Source organism: Pogona vitticeps, chromosome 2 (assembly GCF_051106095.1).
Source record: "Pogona vitticeps strain Pit_001003342236 chromosome 2, PviZW2.1, whole genome shotgun sequence".
Classification (NCBI taxonomy): domain Eukaryota; kingdom Metazoa; phylum Chordata; class Lepidosauria; order Squamata; family Agamidae; genus Pogona; species Pogona vitticeps.
This window is the reverse complement of record NC_135784.1, coordinates 160,881,828-160,904,909: the sequence shown is the minus strand read 5'-3', so window position 1 is coordinate 160,904,909 and position 23,082 is coordinate 160,881,828. Positions and strand designations below refer to the sequence as shown.

General features: G+C 40.0%; 1 protein-coding gene across 1 annotated transcript; it reads right to left on the bottom strand.

Moving 5' to 3' along the window:
• Positions 1 to 3,655: 3,655 nt before the first annotated feature.
• Positions 3,656 to 22,290, bottom strand: PSMD12 (proteasome 26S subunit, non-ATPase 12). The gene is made up of 11 exons (XM_020782257.3): positions 22,048 to 22,290; positions 18,823 to 18,882; positions 16,010 to 16,138; positions 11,036 to 11,143; positions 10,180 to 10,284; positions 9,380 to 9,529; positions 9,107 to 9,241; positions 8,020 to 8,132; positions 7,200 to 7,374; positions 6,438 to 6,515; positions 3,656 to 4,099 (listed from the first exon to the last, which is right to left on the bottom strand). Exons 1-11 carry the CDS (start codon positions 22,153 to 22,155, stop codon positions 3,890 to 3,892), a joined length of 1,371 nt encoding a protein of 456 aa, XP_020637916.1. The 5' UTR covers positions 22,156 to 22,290; the 3' UTR covers positions 3,656 to 3,889.
• Positions 22,291 to 23,082: the final 792 nt, after the last annotated feature.

The following is a 23,082-nucleotide window of genomic DNA, read 5'->3' as shown; positions in this document are numbered from 1 at the left end:
GTGAACTAAAGTGGACTGAAATGGGACTACAAAGTGTTTTACTCTGGAAATGAAAAAAGAATCAGAAGAAAATAAGTGGCTCTAATACTGAGGCAAGATTATCACATGCAGTTAGGAGCTATAGTGCAAGATCTGACCAAATAATATATATCAGACTTGTGGGAAAACCTATCAACATAACCATCATTGAAGTGTATGCTGTCTACTAAAGCTGAAGATGAAATTGAAAGCTTTTATGCAAGCATCCAGGAGGAAATTGATCACACATCAAAACATGTTTATAATCATACGTTACGGGAACATAAAAGTAGGAAACAAAGCAGAACCAAATGTTGGCCTAGGGATCAGAAATGAAGCAGGAGAACGACTCATAGAGTTCTGCCAAGCCAACAATTTGTTTGTCAAAAATGCATGCTTCAAACAACGGAACAGACAAATATACCTATGGACATCACCATATGGTCAATATAGAAATCAGATAGATTACATAATTAAGAAGCAGGAGATGGAACATCTGTATCTTTGCCAAAACAAGACCAGGAGCAGATTGTGGTACTGATTATGAACTCTTAGTAATAAACATTAGAAGAAAGCTGGAAATGAGAACTAAAAGAATTCTAGTGCCAAAATGTAATTTAAATTTAAACATTTCTGATGAATTCCACATAAAAAACAGATTTGCATTACTAAACTCGGGAACCAGAAAGTATCCGTTGATTGAAATAAGAGATATATTAGGAAATAATGCAAAAAGACACTTCCTGTTGTAAAAACAAAAGAAAAAACTAAGATGGATGATGGAAGAAACATTTAAAATTGCTAAGGACAGATGAGAAGCAAAAACAAAACAAAAAACAGGATCAGAATCCTGAAGCACACTATCTGACCAAGAGAAAATAAAGCAAAGGTGAAAACAATATACTGAAGACCTATACAGAAGTTATAAAAGGATAACAGATTCCTTTGAAGAGATAGAAGTAGCCATGTTAGTCTGTTCAAGCATTATGGGTAACAGCAAAATAGAAATAAAAAGTAAAAAAAAAAAAAAAAGAACAAAAACATGGTGGCACCTTAAAGACTAATTTTTATCGCCTTTTAATGTTAGGTTTCATGGACAAGCCCACTTCATTTTATTTCTATTTTGCTTTAATCTATAATCCTTTGAAATCTTATGAAGAACCTGCAGCTTCCTATAGCTTGGTTCAGTCATCAATTGAAACAAAGACTGCAGCCAAGAAATGAGAAGACAGACTAGGAAGGGCAGCAATGGAAAAAAAATTAGAAGAGATCATCAAGAGTGAGGAGATCAAGATCAACCACATTCTTGTACAGTGGTACTTCGGTAGACGACTTCACAAAATGACAAATCTGCATGACAATGAGGTTTTGCGATTGCTATAGCGATTCGCAAAAGTGATTCCAATGGGCGATTTTCGCTGGATGATGTTTGGGTCCCTGCTTCGCAAACCATTTCTCGCAAGACGACGATTTTAACAGATTGGCGCTTCGCAAAACGGGTGTTGTCGGGACCGATGCTTCGCAGGGCAGCCATTTTAACAGCTGATTGGCGCTTCGCAAAATGGCTTCCCTATGGGCAATCTTCGCAAAATGACGATTTTTCCCCATTGGAACACATTAAATGGGTTTCAATGCATTCCAGTGGGGAAATGTTTTTGCAAGACGATGTTTTCGCTAAACAGCGATTTCTATGGAACGGATTATCATCGTCGTGTGGGGCACCATTGTATTTCTGATCAGCATGTACAGGTGTGAATGCTGGACTGTAAAGAAATTGGACAGGAAAATAATTGATTTGTTTGAAGTACAGTACTGGAGACATTTGCAGATACCCTGGACTACCAGAAAGACAAACAAGTTGGTCCTTGATCAAATCAAGCCTGAAACCTATCTGGAGGCATAAATTTTGAAACTGAAGCTGTCATACTTTGGGCACATAATGTGAAGGAAGGATTTGCTGGAAAATACAGTACTGTACTGCTGGGAAAGACTGAAGCCAGCAGGAAAAGAAAAGATGAGATGGATTGACTCCCACAGTCTTGATTTTGCAAGAGATGAGCAGGGCGGTACAAGATAGGACATTTTGGAAATTGTAGTTTGCTATGAGTCAGAGGTGATTTGATGGCACGTACTACCAGTGGAAGGGAATGGACTAACAGTGTGCCTATGTGCCATGAAAATCCTTGCCCTGACATTGGGATTGTTTTTGAATGCAGTAAGCTATGGCACTAGGGGCCAACAAGTTGTTTCAAAAAAACCAGACAAACTAATAGAATGCATAATAGAATACAGACCAGTATGAAATGTACCATGTGCAAATTTTGCGTGGTGGAATCAATCACACATTTTTGAAAGAAAAAGAAAATTTTCAAGCAAATCAAGGAAAGACAAAGGAACAAAGGGTATAAGAAGCACGTGCCTCTCTATTAACTTTCTGGATACCCCATGTACCGTGTTTCCCTGAAAATAAGACAGGATCCTATATTATTTTTTGCTCCAAAAATGGCATCAGGGCTTCTTTTCAGGGGATTTTTTTTTCATGTACAACAATCTACATTTATTCAAATACAGTCATGTCATCTTCTGGTTGCTGCACAGTAGTGGTGGACAGAGTTTCACTTAATTGGGAATTATATTACGAGCATCCTGAAAAATTATACTAGGGCTTATTTTCAGACTAGATCTTATTTTCGGGAAAACGGTATATAAATCAGGCAGTTGAAGCATTTACTGGGCTTGATGCCATATCATGTGCTACAGCAGTGGAGGGATACACAGTAGAACATCATACAAGTACTCTTGGGGAAAACTGGTAACCATATGTGGGCAAAGTATCAACATCACATCTTATGTATGATCGTTGTTGTGACAGCTCCCTGCCTGCTGCTTCTCTTGGCAGTTCCATCCGTTCCTCTTCTGTACCAGGCCCGTCCACACTGACCCTCAGGAGCAGCTTTTACAAAGGATCCTTCACATACTCCCTTCTGATTCCCCCCCCCCCGGATTTTAAAAAATCTCAATGTAATATGGAAATGACAGTTTTTACATTGCAACATGGTTCATCTACTTTAATTTTTTTTTAAAAATGACATGAACCCTTCTGTGGAGTTGGAAATCTTAAATTCGACACATTTATAGGACCACAGGTTAAGCCACATGGCTATTTAAGTCTAGAAGATGAAAAAAAACAGCTTGCCTTATTTACATTCTGCTTTCATTGTAAAATCATAGAGATTAACTGAAACAGTCTGGATAGTTCCTTTTATCAAGACATGCTGAGCCATCTGCAACACAATAAAGTGAGCTACTGGTAGAAGTACTTAAGCATTACTGCAGTAACTAAATACAAATCAAATGATATACATGTATGCATCGAAATAGAAATTAAACTACGGCCCACTCCATGCCATCACATTCTCTTATAAAACTACCACGCTACAGCATGGAATAACAAGAGTAATTCAGTGCCATGCTTGAAATTCTAGATACACTCATGTAGGAAAAATTAACATTAAAGAATCACCTTGTTACATTTTTGTATAAAACAATATATTACATCATATTCATATATCTGGAAGAGAAATCAGGCAAATACATTGCCTGGATAGATAGGGACAAACTGATAAATCAAACGCCATTTCCATTACACAGGCAATACAATTTTATTGGGTTTTTCCATCCACTGTGGCAAAAACTGTTATAAACAAAATGAATAATCAAAAGAACTTAATTGACAACAATTCTTCAAGAGTGATTACATTCTAAGTTTCACCTGGAAGGGAAAGATGAAAAACCAGATATACAGTGGGGTAAAGTCTCTTTCTATGACCAATCCAATGCCTCCCTAAAGCGTTAAGGCTACTGAGGCATCTTACTGCAGGTTATGTATCATCTCCTCTTTAGCAATGAGATGTGTGGTTTTGTTAACTAGCGCCATCAGTGAATTGAGCTTATGAGACCAGTCATTGAGTAAATTATTTGGGTCCTTGGGTCTCTGAAAGTTGATAATTCCTGCCAGCCTATCAACTTTTGCAAAGATGGTCTTATTCACCACTAAGTTGGACAAAAATTCTTCAGATTCCTGTAAAACAAACAAATAGTGCTGTATTAAGTCACAGCAAGCAAACTACAAAAATATATAAACTCTGAAGACCAAATTTTATGCAGAAAATTGAGCTTAGTTCTGTTCAAATAAATAGCACTTAAGACACATGGCTGACATTTACCAAATACTGAAGTTTGTTTAATCTGTCTGACATACTGCCTAGTTAAAATGTGTCTGCTCCAGCACTGAAATTTATCAATATTATTAAATCAGGACCTCAAACACATTGGTGAAAATCCTGTTGTGCACTTGTGGAAGCAATCTGCCACTTGGCTTGCAACCATCAACGTCTACAGAGATTTCTTATGGCAATTTATTTTCAAAAGTTAGGTTGTTTGCATAACTGCACAACAGGATTTCAGCCATCAGGTAAACAATGTAACCTTCGAAGACAGAAATTGAAAACGTAACTGAAACCCACCCAATCTCTCAGCAGAACTATTAGGGAAGAACTTACAGAGCATGCAATTCCAAATAACTTCTTCTGAGACAACTATGAAAGGAATAAATGTGCAAAGCAGGTTCAATTAAATACCTCTACATAAACAAAGCAGAACTTTCCTACAGACTAAAACTCCACATTTTGGGATACAGTGGTGCACCGCTTAACGATTACCCCGCTTCAAGATGATGTTTTTGCGATCACTTTTGCAATCGCAAAATGATGTTTAAATAGGAAAAAACGCTTTACGATGATCAGTTCCCTGCTTCGGGAACCAATTTTTAGCTTTACAACGATCTAAAAACAGCTGATCGTCGGGTTTCAAAATGGCCACCCGTTGTTGCAAAATGGCTCCCCCCTGGTTTTCAGGACTGATTTTTCACTTTACAGGCACCAGAAAATGGCCCCCCTATGGATGATCTTCGCTGGATGATGAGGTATTTCGCCCACTGGAACGCCTTAACCGGTTTTTAATGTGTTTCAATGGGTTTTCCCCCGCTTGACGACAATTTTGTTCTACAGTGATTTTGCTGGAACAGATTATCATTGTCAAGCGGGCCACCACTGTACTTACAAGGGGAGAAACAGATAAGGGTAGATAAAAGTAAGAGTTGGGGGAAGAGGTTTACAAACAGTGCAAGCAGCAACTGTGGATCTTGAAGCAGACTAAAAATCTAGTGAACTCAAAGACTGTATGATTGTATGAGATTAGTGCATCAACATTAGAAGTGTATCCTGTCTGTGAACAGATATCAACAAATTGACAAATGTGACAACTCAGCTAGTACAGATGTGGTCACTGACTATCCCAAATTACCCACTCTCCTAGTTTTGAATCTGGGAGGGGGGTTGTTTGATTGCTGTGTGGTCAAGGAGTTGGAAGGACTCCTAAAGGAAGGAAAGAAGGAGTGCAAAGTAGATAATATGGCCTAAAGATACTCAGTGCATCTTGAGACATCCAATGAGTTAGCTTCTGACAAGCCCTACCATCAGGAAAGGCTGAGTGTGTACATATGTGTTGGATGCTACTCCTTAAAGGTGCTCAAGACATATCTAGAGAGCAAAGTAGAACCTGGCACACTCCCTTTCCCCTTTGATAAGCTTACAAAACAGGTTCCCCTCCCCAAAGGCAGTCATAACTACAAGGCCATGACTGCAATTACATGCTTAGTATGGTTTCTACACTGCATAGTTTCTGTATTATCTATGTTATGATGACTGCATCAGAAATCTTTTATTAAAAAGTAATACGCAAAAGTATTAAAAATAAAATAGTAAGCCTTGAACAAAAATTTCATAGGGAAACATTTATCAACAGGTCATTTACAGCACTGGTTCTTAACCTTGGGTTACTCAGGAGTTTTGGACTGCAACTCCCAGAAGCCTTCACCACCAACTGTGCTGACTGGGGTTTCTGGGAGTTGCAGTTCAAAAGCATCTGAGTAACAAAGGTTAAGAACCACTGATTTACAGCATAATCCCAAGTATGTCTACTCAGAGAATATCTAACCAAGTTCAATGATGCTTACTTACTTCTAGAGCATCTGCAGGACTAAGGTTTAGTGCTACCATACATAATTCCATGCTAGGCCAAAGCACAGCAAAATCACTGCTGGACTCATTGACCAGAATCCTATATTATTTTTTTAATGCACGTGAAACTGCAGAAGGCCCAGTAGCTAATTGATAAGGGGCCAATCACCTGCCAGGCATGGGATCCAACATGCAGCCAGCCCTGCATCAATTAACCACTGCAGCTTCCATAATGTTTCTTTCATGTACAATAATAAGCAGTAGGACTCGGTCCCTCATTTTCAGCTATGCTGTACTTTCCCTCCCATACAAAAGCACTGAACATTGGGTATCACTTACATCAACTGACAAATCCAAGAGTTGTGCCATTCTCTTCATTGTAATTCTGGTATAATATTTTGCCATTATTCTGATATTCTAAAATATTAAAATATAAAATAATAGATTAATGTGAAGGCATAACTAGGACTGCTGCAAGGGAATAAGTCAAAGTAGGCTTCCCTAGGGTAAATCTAGCAATTTTTTAGCCATAGCATTATGTGATTTTCAGCTAACTCACAACAAACTACTGTATAATGGAAGAGTAAACATTATTTCACAGAAAACACCCTTTCTGTCTGAATCTTCAGTGCAACAAAGCTCTCTTAACATACATTTTATGTAGAATACTGCAAGAGGGATTATGGATTAAAATGAGTCCTCCTCTTGTTTTTCTTACAGTTTGCTCTTTGTATGCTGACTTGAACAGGTGTCCAATCTACACATTAGAAAAGTCTTTTTCAAGATACAATTTCATCAAACAATCTGAACACTTCCATTTTCTGTATAGTAGGGATCCCCAACCTGCAGTCCATGGAGACAAATCTCCTGGGGGCCCCCATGTGCACGCACTCACACCCCTCCGACACACACACACCCCTCTCCCACGTTCGCACAGACGCACGCACAGACGCCCCCGCACGCATGATAAACCAGTCCGTTGAGGCAAAAAGGTTGGGGACAACTGCTGTATAGAACACAATTTTATAAAATGGACCCCAAAAAAGCCACCAACAGCATTGCTCAGTTTTAATTAATGGTTAGAAAGCAGATTCTACTTACATGTTCCACTACTCTGTTTTTTAAATCTTTCCATCTTTTTTCGCCTTCTTCTGTATATCCAAAAACATCTGTTGCAGGACTTTCTAGAGAACCTTCCCTCAGTTCTTTCCCATATTCCTCAACTAAGGTAGTCCAACGCATCAGTTCCATGGTAGTAAATAATTTTAAAAGATCCCTGGCATTAAAAAAAAGAAAGCTTTTGTAAAGTACTGACAAAATCATTCTTCTGTACCTTATGACGGGTTCCCAACCCCTGGTCCATGGGCCGGTGCTGGTTTCTAGCCAGGGTCACGGAGAAAGATCTCCCAGCACCCGCTGCGTGCACTCCCACCCTCCGCACAGCTCCTTTGCGCATGTGAGTGTGCAAGCGCAAGCGCCCCCACCCCTATGCGAGTGTGCACGAGTGTCCCCTGATGCCCCCACCTTTGCATGAGTGCATGCACTTGAGTGCACACACACGTTAGTGCGGGGGGTGCCCCACCTTCTGCAACCGGTCCGTGGAGTTTAAAAGGCTGGGAACCGCTGCCTTATGATAGTTTGCTTGCCTTTTAAAAATTCAGCATATCAATGCAACAGTTTTTCATTACCATTAAAAAAAAAAGGAGACATATTTCAGAAAAAGGATTACACTAATTCAGCACCTGGTGCACTGATATGTGCAGACATTTACTAGAGAACATATCAAGGATTCAGGTTTGGTTTATAACAATATTTTTAGCAACTCTTAGGTTTCCAGTTTTCAACATCACAGAATAGGCTTCACTGTACATTAGCATGACAACCAATAATACTACATTCTTATATCAGAAAAGCTACATACTTATACTTAGGAATGTCTTCTAATTTTTTGTCACTGCTTATTCTATGCACCAGGTCAGACTGTTCATTGTCATAAGGTGAAAGGATAACGTAAAGAACAACACTCTTGAGTGCCTGTTTCAGAGAAAGAAAGAAACTTAACTTTAAAGGGAAGCAACAGGATAGATGACTGCAATAAGGTGAATAATGCTACAAAATGCCATTTGGAACAGAAAACTGCACCTATTAATTCCTGCTCTTGTAATGGGAACTGTAAATATATCTCAAAAGAGAAGAAGACTGAAAGAGACCCAACAGCCCCATATAATCCACTTTTATGAAATGAACAGAAACACTAAAAGGAAAATTCTAATTACTTGTGTGAGCACACTTCTATTCATCTGACAGAACTGACTTCTCCCTACCAGAAGCATTACACACTTGCATAGAATCTGCTCTAAAGGGCCTCCAACCTAAATCTATGTGGCAAAATTATTTTACTCAAACCTTCACTATAGTGGGAAAGGGACAGCATTTAACTATCGTTCTTCTAAATATATATACAGTGGTGCCTCGCTTAACGGGCACCTCGTTTAACGACGAAATCACATAGTGATGAAGATTTTGCGATCACATTGCGATGTTTTAAATGGGGAAAAATCGCTTTGCGATCGGCACCCTGTTTTGCTTACCGATCATCGCAAAGTGATGATTTTTTAACAGCTGATCAGCGGTTCCAAAATGGCCGCTGGGTAAAAAAAATGGCCACCCGCTGTTTTCTGGGACGGATTCCTCGCTTACCGGGCAGCGAAAATGGCTGCCGTATGGAGGATTTTCGCTTTAAGGTGAGTCTGAAGCCCATAGGAACGCATTGAAGGGGTTTCAATGCATTCCTATGGGCTTTTTAATATCGCATAGTGACGAAATCGCTTTGCAGTGATTTTTGCTGCACCAATTATCGTCGCTATGCGAGGCACCACTGTATGTATATATAACCATAAGAGATAAGTTGCCCTGGTCCAAATAGTTATCTACAACTATTTTGACATATTATTTAATTTTACAGACAATTCTTTAGAGATGATAGAACATTTACTTCTTTTTTTTACCTGTTGCCATTTTTCACTTTCAGCCTGGATGCAAGGTGTATCATAAATAGCTCTGTAGTGCTTACAGATGGATAGGTAGGAACCTTCATGTTGATCCAGCTGGATCATTAAATTATAGTATTTCAATTTTAATTTCTGAAATATCAAATAATTACAGGTTATTGCAGAAATAAAAATGTGTACATTCTACACTTTCGCCAATACTATTGAGAAATCTATTTAAAACTATGTACTGTATCTATATCCAAGACAGAATAAAATTACCAGACTTACTTCTGTGTTTTCTTCCTGGAAAAATTTCGTGTTAATTTTTTTGCTAATAATTTGTGTTCGAATGTAGTCCTTAACAGCCAAACAAAGCCTCATCTGTTCCAAGATGAATTCCACACGTTCCTTCTTTTCCATTGATCCATATGTTTCCACCTAAATCCCAGAATATATTTAATACGTTATATATTGTGATATGGAACATTTAAGGACTGTAGCCACTAATATTTCCGTAAAAATTAAATTTAAATATTATATATCTATATTTTAAGTATGTTAAATCTAAGCAATCTAGGAAATTTTAATAGCTGCAGTAACAGTTCAAAACATTGAAGTATATTACACAATTTAGTGTAAGGAGACAATCCACGTTTCTGGTTCATTCTGCATTCATGATTCAAGTCTGTACAACATAGCTTCAGAGGTTTTACCCAGCTCTTTCAAGAATTCAGTTTAGGGCAGCTACTCAAAAATATATTATAGAATGTCATGAAAATATAATTATAATAGACAGGAGGGCCTGGCATGCTCTGGTCCATGGAGTCACGAAGAGTCGGACACGACCTAACGACTAAACAACAACAACAACAATAAGCATTATAGCACAAGCTAAGTAGCAGAAGCTAATATGTACAATCAATTCTGATACACAGCATAATATAATGAAACATAATGACTGCTCTAGGGATTGCATAATTTTCTTCTTCACATGAAAACAACTAGTCAATAACCAGAACAATTTTCTTAAAAGAGTCTAAATGGTACTACAGTTATTCACATTGAAACAAGTACTGCCGGTGTAGTACCTGAAGTTCTTGCAGAATTGCAGCAGCTTCTTTTACGTCTCCACTCTGTTCTTTTATTGTTGCAAGAGTATTCGTCAGCCGAGCCCTTTCAATTTCAACGTAAATCTAAAACCAGAAAGATTTAGAATTTTTAAAAAGTTGCTGGGCACACAGCCACTGCAAGTGATATCACAATGAAAGGTCATGCTCTTTCTCTGCATAGAGTAAGAGTGCGCTGGTGTAAGTATGCAGTCTAAATTGCCAAACTGTTAAAGGAAATCAGAGACTCATGTTGCTTGACAAAACAGACCTAGATGCCTGGACAAAGGATATGGGAGGTATGCCAACCTTACTTCCTATAGTGGTCTCATGCAGGAGTGGGTTGGGAATTAAGAGTTCTAATCAAATGATCTCACACCCAACACATGAAAGGCCTGTATCTGCCAATACAGTAGTTACAGCCAACTATTGAGAATTAAGAACCCATTATATTAATTCAGCTTATATATCCCAAGCTGTTGTGTTTAGCTCCATTTAGGTTTCACTGTGCTATGTTAAATTTTTCATTTTTGCCCTAACATTTTGATTTCATTAAATGAATCACGGCCTGATATAAATCCAACTGCTTGACTAACTAGGTTAGACCCACTAAATCAGCAGAATTTTCGAAGGATTTGCTTAGCATTCAGCAACTGTTTCAATGGGTATGCTTTGATATGAACTAGAAAACAATCCAAGCTTTCTATGGTGCGGGATACTGCCTTCAAAAGCTCGGAATATTTTAACAATAAGCATGAACTGACACAACTGGAAACCTGTGAGTTGTTTACACAAATATCAATTAGTACAAAGTCCTTGATAAGAAACAATACCTTACCTTTCCTTCAGTGACCATGCGTAATGTGTCAATTAACCGTAATTTGATTGGTAAATCTGTGATCTCATCAACGTAAGAGCAGCACTGCTGGACCATTTTAGCAACTGCCTGATATGAATAAAAAGAAAAACTGTAACATGCAAAATAGCACTCCCACTTATCCAAATATTGCAATAAGAGTGCCTTTGATTCAAAAAAGTATCCATCATTCAAAACCTGGTATCTGTCAGAACAGATAATCTTTGCAAACAAAAAGCAGTGGGAAATTGATTTATCTGAAGTACTCATTTACTTGCTTTTCTACTTCGTCACACAAAACACATTGATCCGCCGGATGGTAAACAAAAAAAATTGTAGCTGATATGCTTTCCTGCAATAGTTTTCGTCAACAATTTTGTAAAATAAAAATTTATCTAGAAACACAAAGCACTATGTGAAAGGAGACAATTCACTAGATTTTAAACAGCTTAATATCATTATACATAGTATATAAGAATGGCCTTTCCATGAAGAATTACTTTTCTGATATGCTATGAGTATAATTATATGCTAGTGTTTTTTTGCAGGGGAACTAAAATAGATATTTTTAAGGTTATAAGAATAGAAAAAAGGTTTTTCATCAAGCAACAATATCTTCCACAGATGGCATTACTGCCCTGAACCTAACTGCATGGTGTAACATGTCTCCATATTGCTCACAGGAAGAAGACAGCACCTACAATGTGCCTGATGACTTCCTCCTTTTCTGCCTCATTTCTCCAGCAGCTCAGGTAGTGATTCTGCCAATTAATTGTCTCTTCAATTTTACCATTAAAGTGTCAAACTGTAATGAACTAACCATAAAAGCAGCTTAAAGCTTCTGATTTATACAGAGCACATTTTACATACCATCCTTGATATCTAATCTCTTTAAACTTTATAATTTCCTTTACCTGTGCATGAATCCATCTGTTTAAAGAGCAGTATCAAAATGACAGATAAAGTCCTACATATTAGAAAATAAATTTTTAAAACTTTCAAAATTCTTCGTATTACACAATTTCCTCCAAATTAAAATTTTGTCTGACATCCAGTATCCTCCATTTGCTGTATCCTCTCATCTATGATAGTTGCAACATGGGAAGACAACAATTTTTCTCTTGCTAACTGGGGACTATTTAAAAAATGAGAGCTTCAATGCCATAACTTTGCAAATATTAAATACCATTTGCAACACAGGCTTTATATACCTGTGGTCTGACCCCTGCTGTCACCCACAGTTACTACACCAGTAGCCCAGATTCAGTATCTTCACTACCTGAAACTAGACAACATCTCCGCAAACAAAATAGTCAAAGACCTTTTAGACTAGAATGTTAACAACTGAACAACAAAACAAACAAGAAAAGTTTCAAGAGTCTCAGGAAGTCTGGTACTCCTTTTTTTTTTTTTAAATAAAGCCAGAAGTAGTCACGTATCGCAACTTAACACAGCAAATTACTAACAATTTTCTACACTTTCCTGTAATTTACTTTAAATATACCATCATACTCTAGCTGAGTAGGTGGTGGTGGGAAGAAAAATAAAAAATATTGTAGCATTTTACAGACAAATAATTTTGCTTTAATGTGAGTTCTCATGGATCAAAGTCCACATCCTTAGGCACATCCTTAGAGCAAATATGTGACTGGTAGCTTTATGCTTGGCCAGGCACAGAGACAGATAATACACAAAAGTGACAAAGGTTCCTTAACATAAGAATCTTCCTAAGCAGGCACTGCCAACATGTTAATTACTTAACTAGCTGTTGTAGTAGTAGTTGTTGTTTACAAAATACAAATACAAATGAGTTTATTGTAGTCATATTACCCATACAGAAAAAATAGTGTACAATAAAAACAATAACAGGGAGTATGGGGAGATAGGTGCATTGAGAGATTTGGTAATCAGGACAAACTCTGCCCTCTTACACACTGCAGCTGGGAAAAACTTTGCTACCTGTGCTGTGCTATAAGGGTTATGGTCTAGTAGGCAGTATTTTACTAACCAACTGGAAGGGTAGCCTTGGAACTTGTTCAGCAATGGGCAGATTAGTTTATTCCTGATTTGTTCATAAAATGGGCAATATAAAAGTGTATGCAACAAGAAATTCAGGGAACCCTTTTCCACACAGGCAGAATCTTTCTTGGCGAAGGATTCCCTTAACTCTGCCCTGAAGAAGGGCTGAGGGGAGCATATTCAGTCTGGCCAGCATGAATCTGCAGGCCTATGGTGAGCAGAGCAAGGTTAGGTAGGCTGCAGGGGTCCTATATGGTGGAAGAACACCATGTGAGAAAGGGGAGCATGTTCTGTTTGCCTGGGAAAAGAGTTCCTGCTTTTCTATGTAGTGTAGCTTCTGGGTGAGAACTTTTGGGCATTGATGGACAGACAGTTAGCACAGTAGGTAGCAAAGGCAGCTAAGAACCTCTTTAGTCCCAGTTGAATTAAAGATAGGATTGCAGCAGTACCTGCATATAGCAGTAATGGAATTTGCTAGAAGCCAAGCTTGGGGGGTGGACCTCAGCTTGTTTCAAGGAGCCATCCAAATCATTAATGAATAGATAGGGGGGCAAGATACATCCCTGCCTAACCCCCTTGTTACTCGGGATTCCATCCGATAGTTCACCTGCAGGACCATAATGGACCTGACAGCTTGTATGTAGGTATAACTTTTGGAGTCTCCTATCTATTGAGGACTTTTCCAGTTTGACCCACAGTAATTTCCTTGGAATTGAATCAATAGCCCCTTTCAGGTCAAAGAAAACTGCAGTCTTCTCCTACCCATGGCGTTATACTTCTCTGCCAGATGTGCTAATACCACACAGTGATCTAATGTGTGTCTGTTTTTACAAAAGCCAATCTGTTCCGGTCCCAGGATCTTTTGACTGTCCATCCAGACTGACAATTTGTCTCCTTGCGTAATTTCCCCAGGATGAACAGCAGACTAATTGGACGGTAATTTCCTGGGACGTATGGGTCTCCTTTTTTTAAAAATAGGTACTATGATTGCTTTAATCCATGCTGAAGGTACCCTTCTAGTCTGATCTATTAGTGTAAAGAGAGTGGCCAAGGGTGAGGATCACCAGTCCAGGCACTTTTAAAAGGTTTTAGGCGGGATCCCATCAGGGCCAGCAGCCTTTTCGTTTTAAGTTGGTGATTAAAGCTTTAATTCCCATGATGTCTACTGGGTCCCATTCTGGTAAGTTAGGTGGGATAAGTTGTATGGGACCTAAATCAGAGGCTAGAGGGTTGAAAAATATATTGGTAAAATGACCTAAACATGTGCAGAGACCTGGGAATCCCACCCTGCTATTTAGGGCACCCCTAACCAACAACTAGAATTTTTTGCTATCGTTAAACGGGCAGTACGTATCATTAATTCTCACCTTTCCATTTGCAGTTTTCGCTTCTTTTGAGCTATTACAAGTTTATACTGCTTTTTTAATTTGGCATTTTCGCTTGGGAGGGACTCTAACCGGTTGGTCCGATAAGATTGATGCAAAGCCCATATCTGATTTTTCAGGAAGAAGCAATCTCTGTCAAACCCAGAGTTTGGTTTAAGTTTGGGATTGTTATAAGCCCCCCCCCCGGGTTAAAACTGCTGGCGTAGAGTACTGTTTACTGCTGCCATCAGGTTCTCATAGCAGAGAATGGCCTCTGTCAAGTCTGGTACCTCAAACAGGTTCTTATGGTAAGTGGAATCTAAGGCCAAGTTTCTTTTCTGAATGGTGGTTGATCAAAACAAGATTTGGTGGGTATCAGGGTAGATAAAAATCAATGATTTCTTTAAAAAATCAAATTGATTTAAATAATGATTTAGATTTCAACAATTTCGTTTTTTATTTAAATCATCAAAATATATGACTTTTAAAATTAAAACTTCAAAATTTTTAAAATTTAAAACAAGAAATTTTGGTGGTATTTAGCAGCAACTGACATAATTTTTCTTAATATACACCTATTTTTCAGATCATGCATGAGTTAAAAGAGCAGTTTAGGTGTTACAACATAATTTGCCATACATCAGTTTTGGTTGTTTTTTTAAGCCCCCATTTTATGCAGCACATGATTTTTTATTAGCAAGTTTCAAATATTCAACATACGAGAATTATACCAAGGAAACAGAGAAAGATAACAATCCTTCATTTGATTCTGTTCCAAAAGTCTTGCAACATGTGTGTGACTTGACACACATGCGCATTCCTATTTCCTACTAACTTAATGTTGCTATAGATATACAGACAGTCTTCCATACGAGCCTGCCTATCCTCTTAAGTTCAGACCAGGAACTTTTGAAGATGCCATCCCTGAAAGAGGTGACGCGGATGGTATGTCAAAATAGGGCCTTCTCGGCTGTTGCCCCCCAACTTTGGAATGCCCTCCCTATAGAGATCTGCCTGGCTCCAACACTTTTGGCTTTTTGGCGCCAGGCAAAGACCTTTCTGTTTAGCCAGCATTTTAATTAAACAGTATTCTTTAACTGGCCATATGAGCAGAAGGATTTATTAATATTAATGTTTTAATGATTGTTTTTAATATAGGATATTATTAAAATATTGCCTATTTTTAATGGTTTTAATGTTTTTAAAGTTTTAATATTGTTGTACACCATTCAGAGACCACTGGTAATGGCACAGCTAAAAAATCTTATAAATAAAATAAATAAGATAATAAATTTTCTTCCCACTCTCACTTTAAAACACAAGAAAACAATGAAAAATTAAGAATCTGGGTACGTAAATAAGACCACCGGACAACTAATAGTGAAGCACTTCCATTCAATCAAGTGGAAAATAAAATATATAACAATGGGCAAAATGCAGCCCTTTATGGCTTACCTCCAAATCCCCCAGTGCCCAAAGTTTACACAGAATATGGGGCCTCATGCCTCCATACAGAAAATATGCAGCTCTTCTCCATTTTTGTGTTCACATTCCTTGCTTAGTATAATCTCACCTGTTTTAACTGACTTCTCCTCTTTGACAGAAGAATAATATTTTCATTAAGAGCATCCCAGTCTTTGGCATCGTAACACATTTTCACTACAGCAACCAAAATGCGAGATGTTGATACCATATCAGAGGCCTAAAAAATAAATTTTGTATAATTACAAGCCAAGCATAGAAATACTGTTTCTAAAATTCAAAAACCATTTCAGATGTTTCCAACAAAGCACTACTTAAGATTCACCCTCTTCATACAGTGTTCCCCTTTCCAGGTGACATAAGGTATACAGTAGGAGCAACTTGGGTTACATAAAGCCAAGACCCAAATTAAATTCATTGTTCTGCTACATACTCCTATGAAGTCTATTTGTGGCAGAACTACTGTGGCAGTAAGTAACACAATAAAATAAATCCCTTTCTCTTCCCCTATCACCCACATCATCTTACTTTTGGCAAAGACTGTTGACAACCACAATACAATTATGAGTTCTACTGTACTTGTGAACCTTCAACCTGAGTGCCTAACCCTTCTGGGCCACTGCAAACATTAGAAATCTGATTGTATGGTGTTACCACTTTCAAAAAACATACTATAGAGAGCGGTCCCATAAAACAGCAGCAATGGTATGAGGTCACAAACAGGTCATACATTATGTCCGCGACGCAGGTGGACATAATGAGGGTCCAGACCGTCCACTCACCTTCCGCTGTTGCCGCAGGCTTCACACTCCCTATTGCTCCAGAGCTTGAGCTGTGCAAGCCACTCTTTTGACCTTGAGGCGAGGCTCATCCTCCCACCTCCTGCCTGGAGTGGCTCGCAGACCGCAAGCTCCAGAGCTATAGGAAGGTAGCGCAGAGCCCACAGCAACAGCAAAAGTGGACAGTCCAGCCCAAGGGGCTAGATCCTTGTTATGTCCACCTGTGCAGGGGTATTCGTATTTGAATATGAATACCCCCATCTCTAGTTAGAACCATTCATGTCTCAGAAGAAAAAGTGATGATGTTTCATATGAAAGTTAATTTGGTCAAGACACTAAGTAGAAGACTCTGAACCCTAAACACGAAATCACTTTTGAAAATCCCATTTAGTCCGACAGCATCCATTTTGAAAGAGATAACGTTCAGAGACAAATAATGTGGCATGCGAAATTTATAGAAACAGAGGGGGGGCCTAAGCCTCAAGAAGAGAAATTACATATTAGGCATGAGGAAGCAGACTAAAGTAACACCTTTCTCAACATATAACCACAGGCAAGACATCTGTCCCCACAAAGCACACACACACCAAGCAAAACATATACGTTATTCCACCCCAAACAGGAAAACATTTAGACAGGCGAAACAGGCAAGCCATGTTAAGATGCATACTACACCACTACACAGAAAATGCAAATGAAGTATCCCCCTTGTTCCTCACTACCCCCTCTTGCTCTTGTTGATACTTCATACCCCAGTATCTTTCTTCTGGCCATAAGCGTGCTGGGTTGCAACAGCTTGTTTGCATTTTAAGGAAAGTCTTTGGGGGCCACATGAGATCCAGAAGTATTCTTGGAAATAAGAACAGCAGTTAAGGCTTAGAATTCTCCTTGAAGTATGTACACAACTCATATACTTCTATAGAGGCGGTCCAAAAGATCTCCTATATGAGTAATTAGTGGAGAGAAAGCGGCCCAGAGCAAGACCACAGCTGTGATACAAGGGCATCTGCAAGTGGGATCTGAAGGCCTTAGGAGTGGACCTCAACAGATGGGAAACTTTGACATCTGAGCCTTCAGCCTGGAGACAGGCGGTGCAGCATGGCCTCTCCCATTTTGAAGAGACACTTGTTCAGCAGGCCAAGGCAAAGAGGCAGTCCCAAAACCAGCAAAATCAGGGAGTTGGACAGGGGACAGACTGTATTTGTCTTCAGTGTGGAAGGGATTGTCACTCTCAAATTGGCCTTCTCAGCCACGTTAGAAGTTGTTCCAAGACCTCTATTCAGAGCACATTACCACACTCTCTTGAGACTGAAGGATGCCTACTACAGAGGCGGTCTCTGTTTGAATTTGGTTTCCCAGACACACACCCTTGCTCAAGGGAATTTCAAGATTCCTAAAGCTCAGCAGATTGCCTTTCTCTTTGCCTACCAAAGGAATAGCTGAAAATAAGGAAGAGGTGGACGAACTATTCTATCTTCTACTATTTGAGGTCTGCATTCTACAGTGCAGCTTCTTGTTGTTGTTTAGCCGTTAAGTCATGTCTGACTCTTCATGACCCCATGGACCAGAGCACGCCAGGCCCTCCTGTCTTCCACTGCCTCCCGGAGTTTTGTGAAATTCATGTTGGTCGTTTCGATGACACTGTCCAGACATCTTGTCCTCTGTCGTCCCCTTCTCCTCTTGCCTTCACTCTTTCCCAACATCAGGGTATTTTCCAGGGTGTCTTCTCTTCTCATGAGATGGCCAAAGTATTGGAGCCTCAGCTTGAGGATCTGTCCTTCCAGTGAGCACTCAGGGTTGATTTCCCTTAGAATGGATAGGTTTGATCTCCTTGCAGTCCAGGGGACTCTCAAGAGTCTCCTCCAGCACCACAATTCAAAAACATCAATTCTTTGGCAATCAGCCTTCTTTATGGTCCAGCTCTCACTTCTATACATCACTACTGGAAAAACCATAGCTTTGACTATGCAGACCTTTGTCGGCAAGCTACAGTGCAGCTTAGGGGGTTCCCACTAAATACAGAAGTACCATTTTTGTACTTAAAACAAAGTATTTAAAACAAAAATTAACAGTTATTTTGTATTTAAAACAAAAAAGAACAGTTATTCAACAATATTGTACTTACAGTACGAGTCTGTTTTTCCAAGGACAGCAAGGTTTCAACTGCTTCTTGGAGCCTTCCATCCTAAAATGCAAGCCATACTGTTAAAAGGAAGAAAAACCAAGTGTTTTTTCATTACAAATTTCCAATATGCAACAAGCAACATGACATTCAACAGTGCTAGTTAAAGTATGTCAGCTTTGCTTTAGTGGTTAACAACCTACATTCTGATTTGAAAATAACAGCAAAATACAATTAACCAATTCTTGCTATGCCCCACTGAAAACAGTAAGCTATGAACACAAGAACTTGCTCAGTTTCAATTTGCTTTGGTTATGGTTAACAGCATCAGTACTGATGTCATGGATTTCAGGGGGGCATCTTCATTATGGATGTGTAGACTTCAGGAAAATGTAAACCAAGAGCCTCACATCTCTTAACAAATATATTTATCCGCAGAACATTTTTTTCTAGTTAAAAAAGAGGCAGTCATTTTAAAAAAATAAAAGCCAAATCATATGCTCATCGATAGTCATGTTTTTTGTTAATTTAAATCATCTTTATTAAAATCCGTAGCCTTCTTTTTACATAGAATTTCTTAATAAGCACTACTGCAATAAAAATCCTCAATTTATAAAGTATTATAAAAAGGCTCTATTTTCAATAATTTGTTTTATTTTAACACATTTCATATGAATTTGTTTCCCTATGCTTGTTCTTCAGTGGGCAATGAAGGCATTTTAATTTTACAAGGTCTTTGCCTTGCATTACTCTACTTATTCTCTTGACTGACTAACTGATCATTGACTGGTTGGCAATTACTCAATAGACATACAGTATATCTTTGTCAGCCATCTGAATCATAGTTCATCTACAAGATCTACTGTTTCCTTTTCATGTACTGTATAAAGTAGCTCACCAATACATCAACGTGAGTTTTATCACTTACCAAGAGTTTGCACACAGTATTTATTTATAATATATATTTACATCCCAAACTTTCTTCCTCAGCATTCATCCTGCAGTCCTCCATATCAGCCAAAAATTATCTATATAAGGCTTGCCAGCTCTGCAGAACCAATGCTAGAGATGCATGAAAACCTTTCGGTGGGGGGGGGGGAGATCATTCTAGTCCCAGATCAACAGATAGAAACAGTTCTACTCATGGAACCATCCCACTGGATCTTGGCTATTTCTATTCTCTCTGCATTCACTACCCTCTAACATTATTGGTAACAGTCTTATCGACCCACTCTCATACATATATAGATGTTTACAATTGTCGTTGTCATCTTAAAACTGCAAGGGACCCCTGTACATCACTTCAGTCCAGCTTCTGTCAGGCAGGCATAATGGGGAATCAAACTCTCAGACTCTGATTTTGCAGCCAAATGCCTAAACCACTCAGCTATCCAGCAGATTTCATGGACCTGCTACAATGAACTGTAGTCCACAAAAGCTTATGACACAAAGAATTTGCTATACTGTATTAACCAGCTTTGGTTAATGTACGAACGCACCTCTACATAACAAAAAAACAGCCAGAACGGATTAATTGGTTTTCAGTCCATTCCTATGGGAAATTTTGCTTCAACTTAAGAACATTTCAACTTAAGAACACCATTCCAAAACAGATTAAGTTCTTAAGTAGAGGTTCCACTGTAGTTTCTATGGACGGAAAAGAGCAGATACGGATTAAATGGTTTTCAATGCATTCCTATGGGAAATGCAGATTCAACATAAGAACTTTTCAACTTGAGAACCACCTTCCTATACGGATTAAGTTCTTAAGTAGAGACCCCACTGTATCTTTAATATACAAGAAGCCTCTTCTCTCCTGGTATTGTGGCTTTTGTTGTTACTCTTGTTCCCTTTAACTCATTTACTAATTGCAGTCATTATTCTTCTGTTGTCTTTTAATTAAAACTGCTGTAAACTGCTTCAGAGAGCTGGATCTGTTATTAAATGGTGGGGCACAAACCATTTAAATAAAGAATCAGAAAACAACCTGATTTCTTTCCTCCATCCAGAAACTGAGATGCACATTCTGAAGGAGATAACAATCTAATAAGTTATCTCCAAGTTTAAAGGGCAAGCAACTGAAAATGAAAAATTATGCTTCAAGGGCAATGATGGCTTTCTCTGTACTGTATAAGAAATGAAGCACCCAGGGTTTATCAAATTGTTGCAAAAAGAACTGTAGCTTCACCAGAAATGGGCACTGTGAGAGACTAAATCATATTCAGCTTTAGTTCACTATCCATAAGTATATTTTCTCAACACAAATACTTTGGGGTGCAAATTCATGCATTTTGCAATAAAGGGCTATGTTTCAGAATCTGAGATTACTACAACACTTCTCAGTAATCTGAAACACTCTAGGAATACAGCCTTCTATATAAAATACACAAAGATAACACAAAGGAATGCACTTTTCATAGTAAGGGCTGCAGTGATGACAATACCAGACACTGCAAGCAAGATTATCTTTCTTCTGCTTCCATTTTTAATTTTCGCTGGCATTAAAAGCCAGCTGAGGCCACTGCACAAAGAAACCCAAAAGGCACTCCTCACAGTAAAGGGAGAGAAAATTATTAGCACTGCTCCTGGTGGGCAGTTTTGTACTGTATATGAAAAGTGATCTTCAACGAGCATTTATACTTTCCTCTCTCGATTGTTACTACTCCATCCAATACTGTAGTTCTCTTTTAAGAACAAGGGCTCTGCAGCTACCGCAAAGTCACTAAAGGGAAAACAACCACCCTACAGCCTTCATAGAAGTGCAGTCATGGCCTTTTTCTGAAAAACCACAGAGGAGAAAAAAAGTTCATCCCCGTTTATACCAGAGTCTACTCTCCGAGGGCACCCAGACGAAGGCTTCCTCCAGGCAGCATCTGCCGATCCTACGTGCCCACTTGCTGCCCCCTCACAAAAAATAAAAATAAAAAAGGCCTCTCTGCCTTGGGCCTTTCCTCCCCACCTTGGACGGGTACAGATGGGAACTGGGCCCGGCTCGCCCAGCGCTTCCTAGCCACCAAGCCTCTTCCCCACCCCCCACCCCATCTTCGCCGCGACAAACGAGCCGAGCCTGCCTCTGGCTGCCCTCGGGCCTTCCTTCCCTCGGCGTCTCCCAGGGACCGCCCGGGGGCCAAGGGGCTTCAAGGGCCACCTTCCCCACCGTGGAGCCCGGGCCAGACCAGCGAGGCCTAGCGCAGGCCGCGCCATGACTCAGCCCGCCGGCAGACTTACCCGGGCCATCTGCTCGCACTCGGGCAAGCGCTGGTCCACCGTCGCGCTGTAATCCACTTCCATTTTCACGATGCGCCCGTCGGCCCGCTCCGCACCCCCGTCCGCCATTGCTGGTCACGTCCTGCCCGGGGCTCCCCGACAGCCTCACCAAGGAAGCACCCCCTCAATCCGTCCCTTAAACACACACACTCTGTCTCTCTCTCTGACTCACTGGAACCGGAAACGACTGCCGGCGTGCTGCAGGCACTGAAAGAGACAGCCACTTCTCTAGGGCCCTCCTCCGCCTCGGAAGTGAGGCCACAGGCACGGCGGTGGACGCCTAAGCCTCTCGTCGCGGCTCGTGCTGAGCTCGAGGCGGGGGCCTTCCTCCGAGGCTCAGCGTTGGAACCTGGGCGGGAAACCCCAACGGGAGAGAGGCGGGTGGCTCGGGGGGGGGAGAGATTGTGGGGGGGGGGGAGAGGGAGATGGGGAGGGGAAAGGGCAGCAGTTGGGCTGAGGCGGAGAGAGGTCGGCCCATAAAGTCTCCCTCGTCAGGTAAAGCCAAAGGGAGACTCGTCTTCTGTTTGTTTTCCTCGCCCTGGCGCTGCGGTCACAGCGGTGCCGACTTTGAGACGCGAGGTTGTGTCCGCGTCCGAACAAGAGGCGCCAAGTCCTGCCTGGCCAAAAAGGAGGAGAACAAACGTTGCCAGAAAGGAGAGCGATTTTTTACATTTGAATTTAGCCCGGTATATGCCAACCGTAATTTAAGTAGAAACGCAGTAGATCTTTTCCCATTTACAAATGGACCCTAAGCTTGTTTGGAGCGTCTCTAGGAGGAGAGCACGGTGATCATGAGATACTTGACTAAAGAACAATGCAGTCTCTCTGGGCTGGATGTCCACTGAGCATGAAACTTCGGTAGGAATGTATATATGGAGTGAGAGCAAAAAGGGAACACCCATCTAGCCAGCCAGATCAGCTAAATCAAAGTGTCCGTCAAAGGGTGGGGGGGAGGATAGGTCACAGCCAGATTGCCCACACACAGTCCTTATCTTT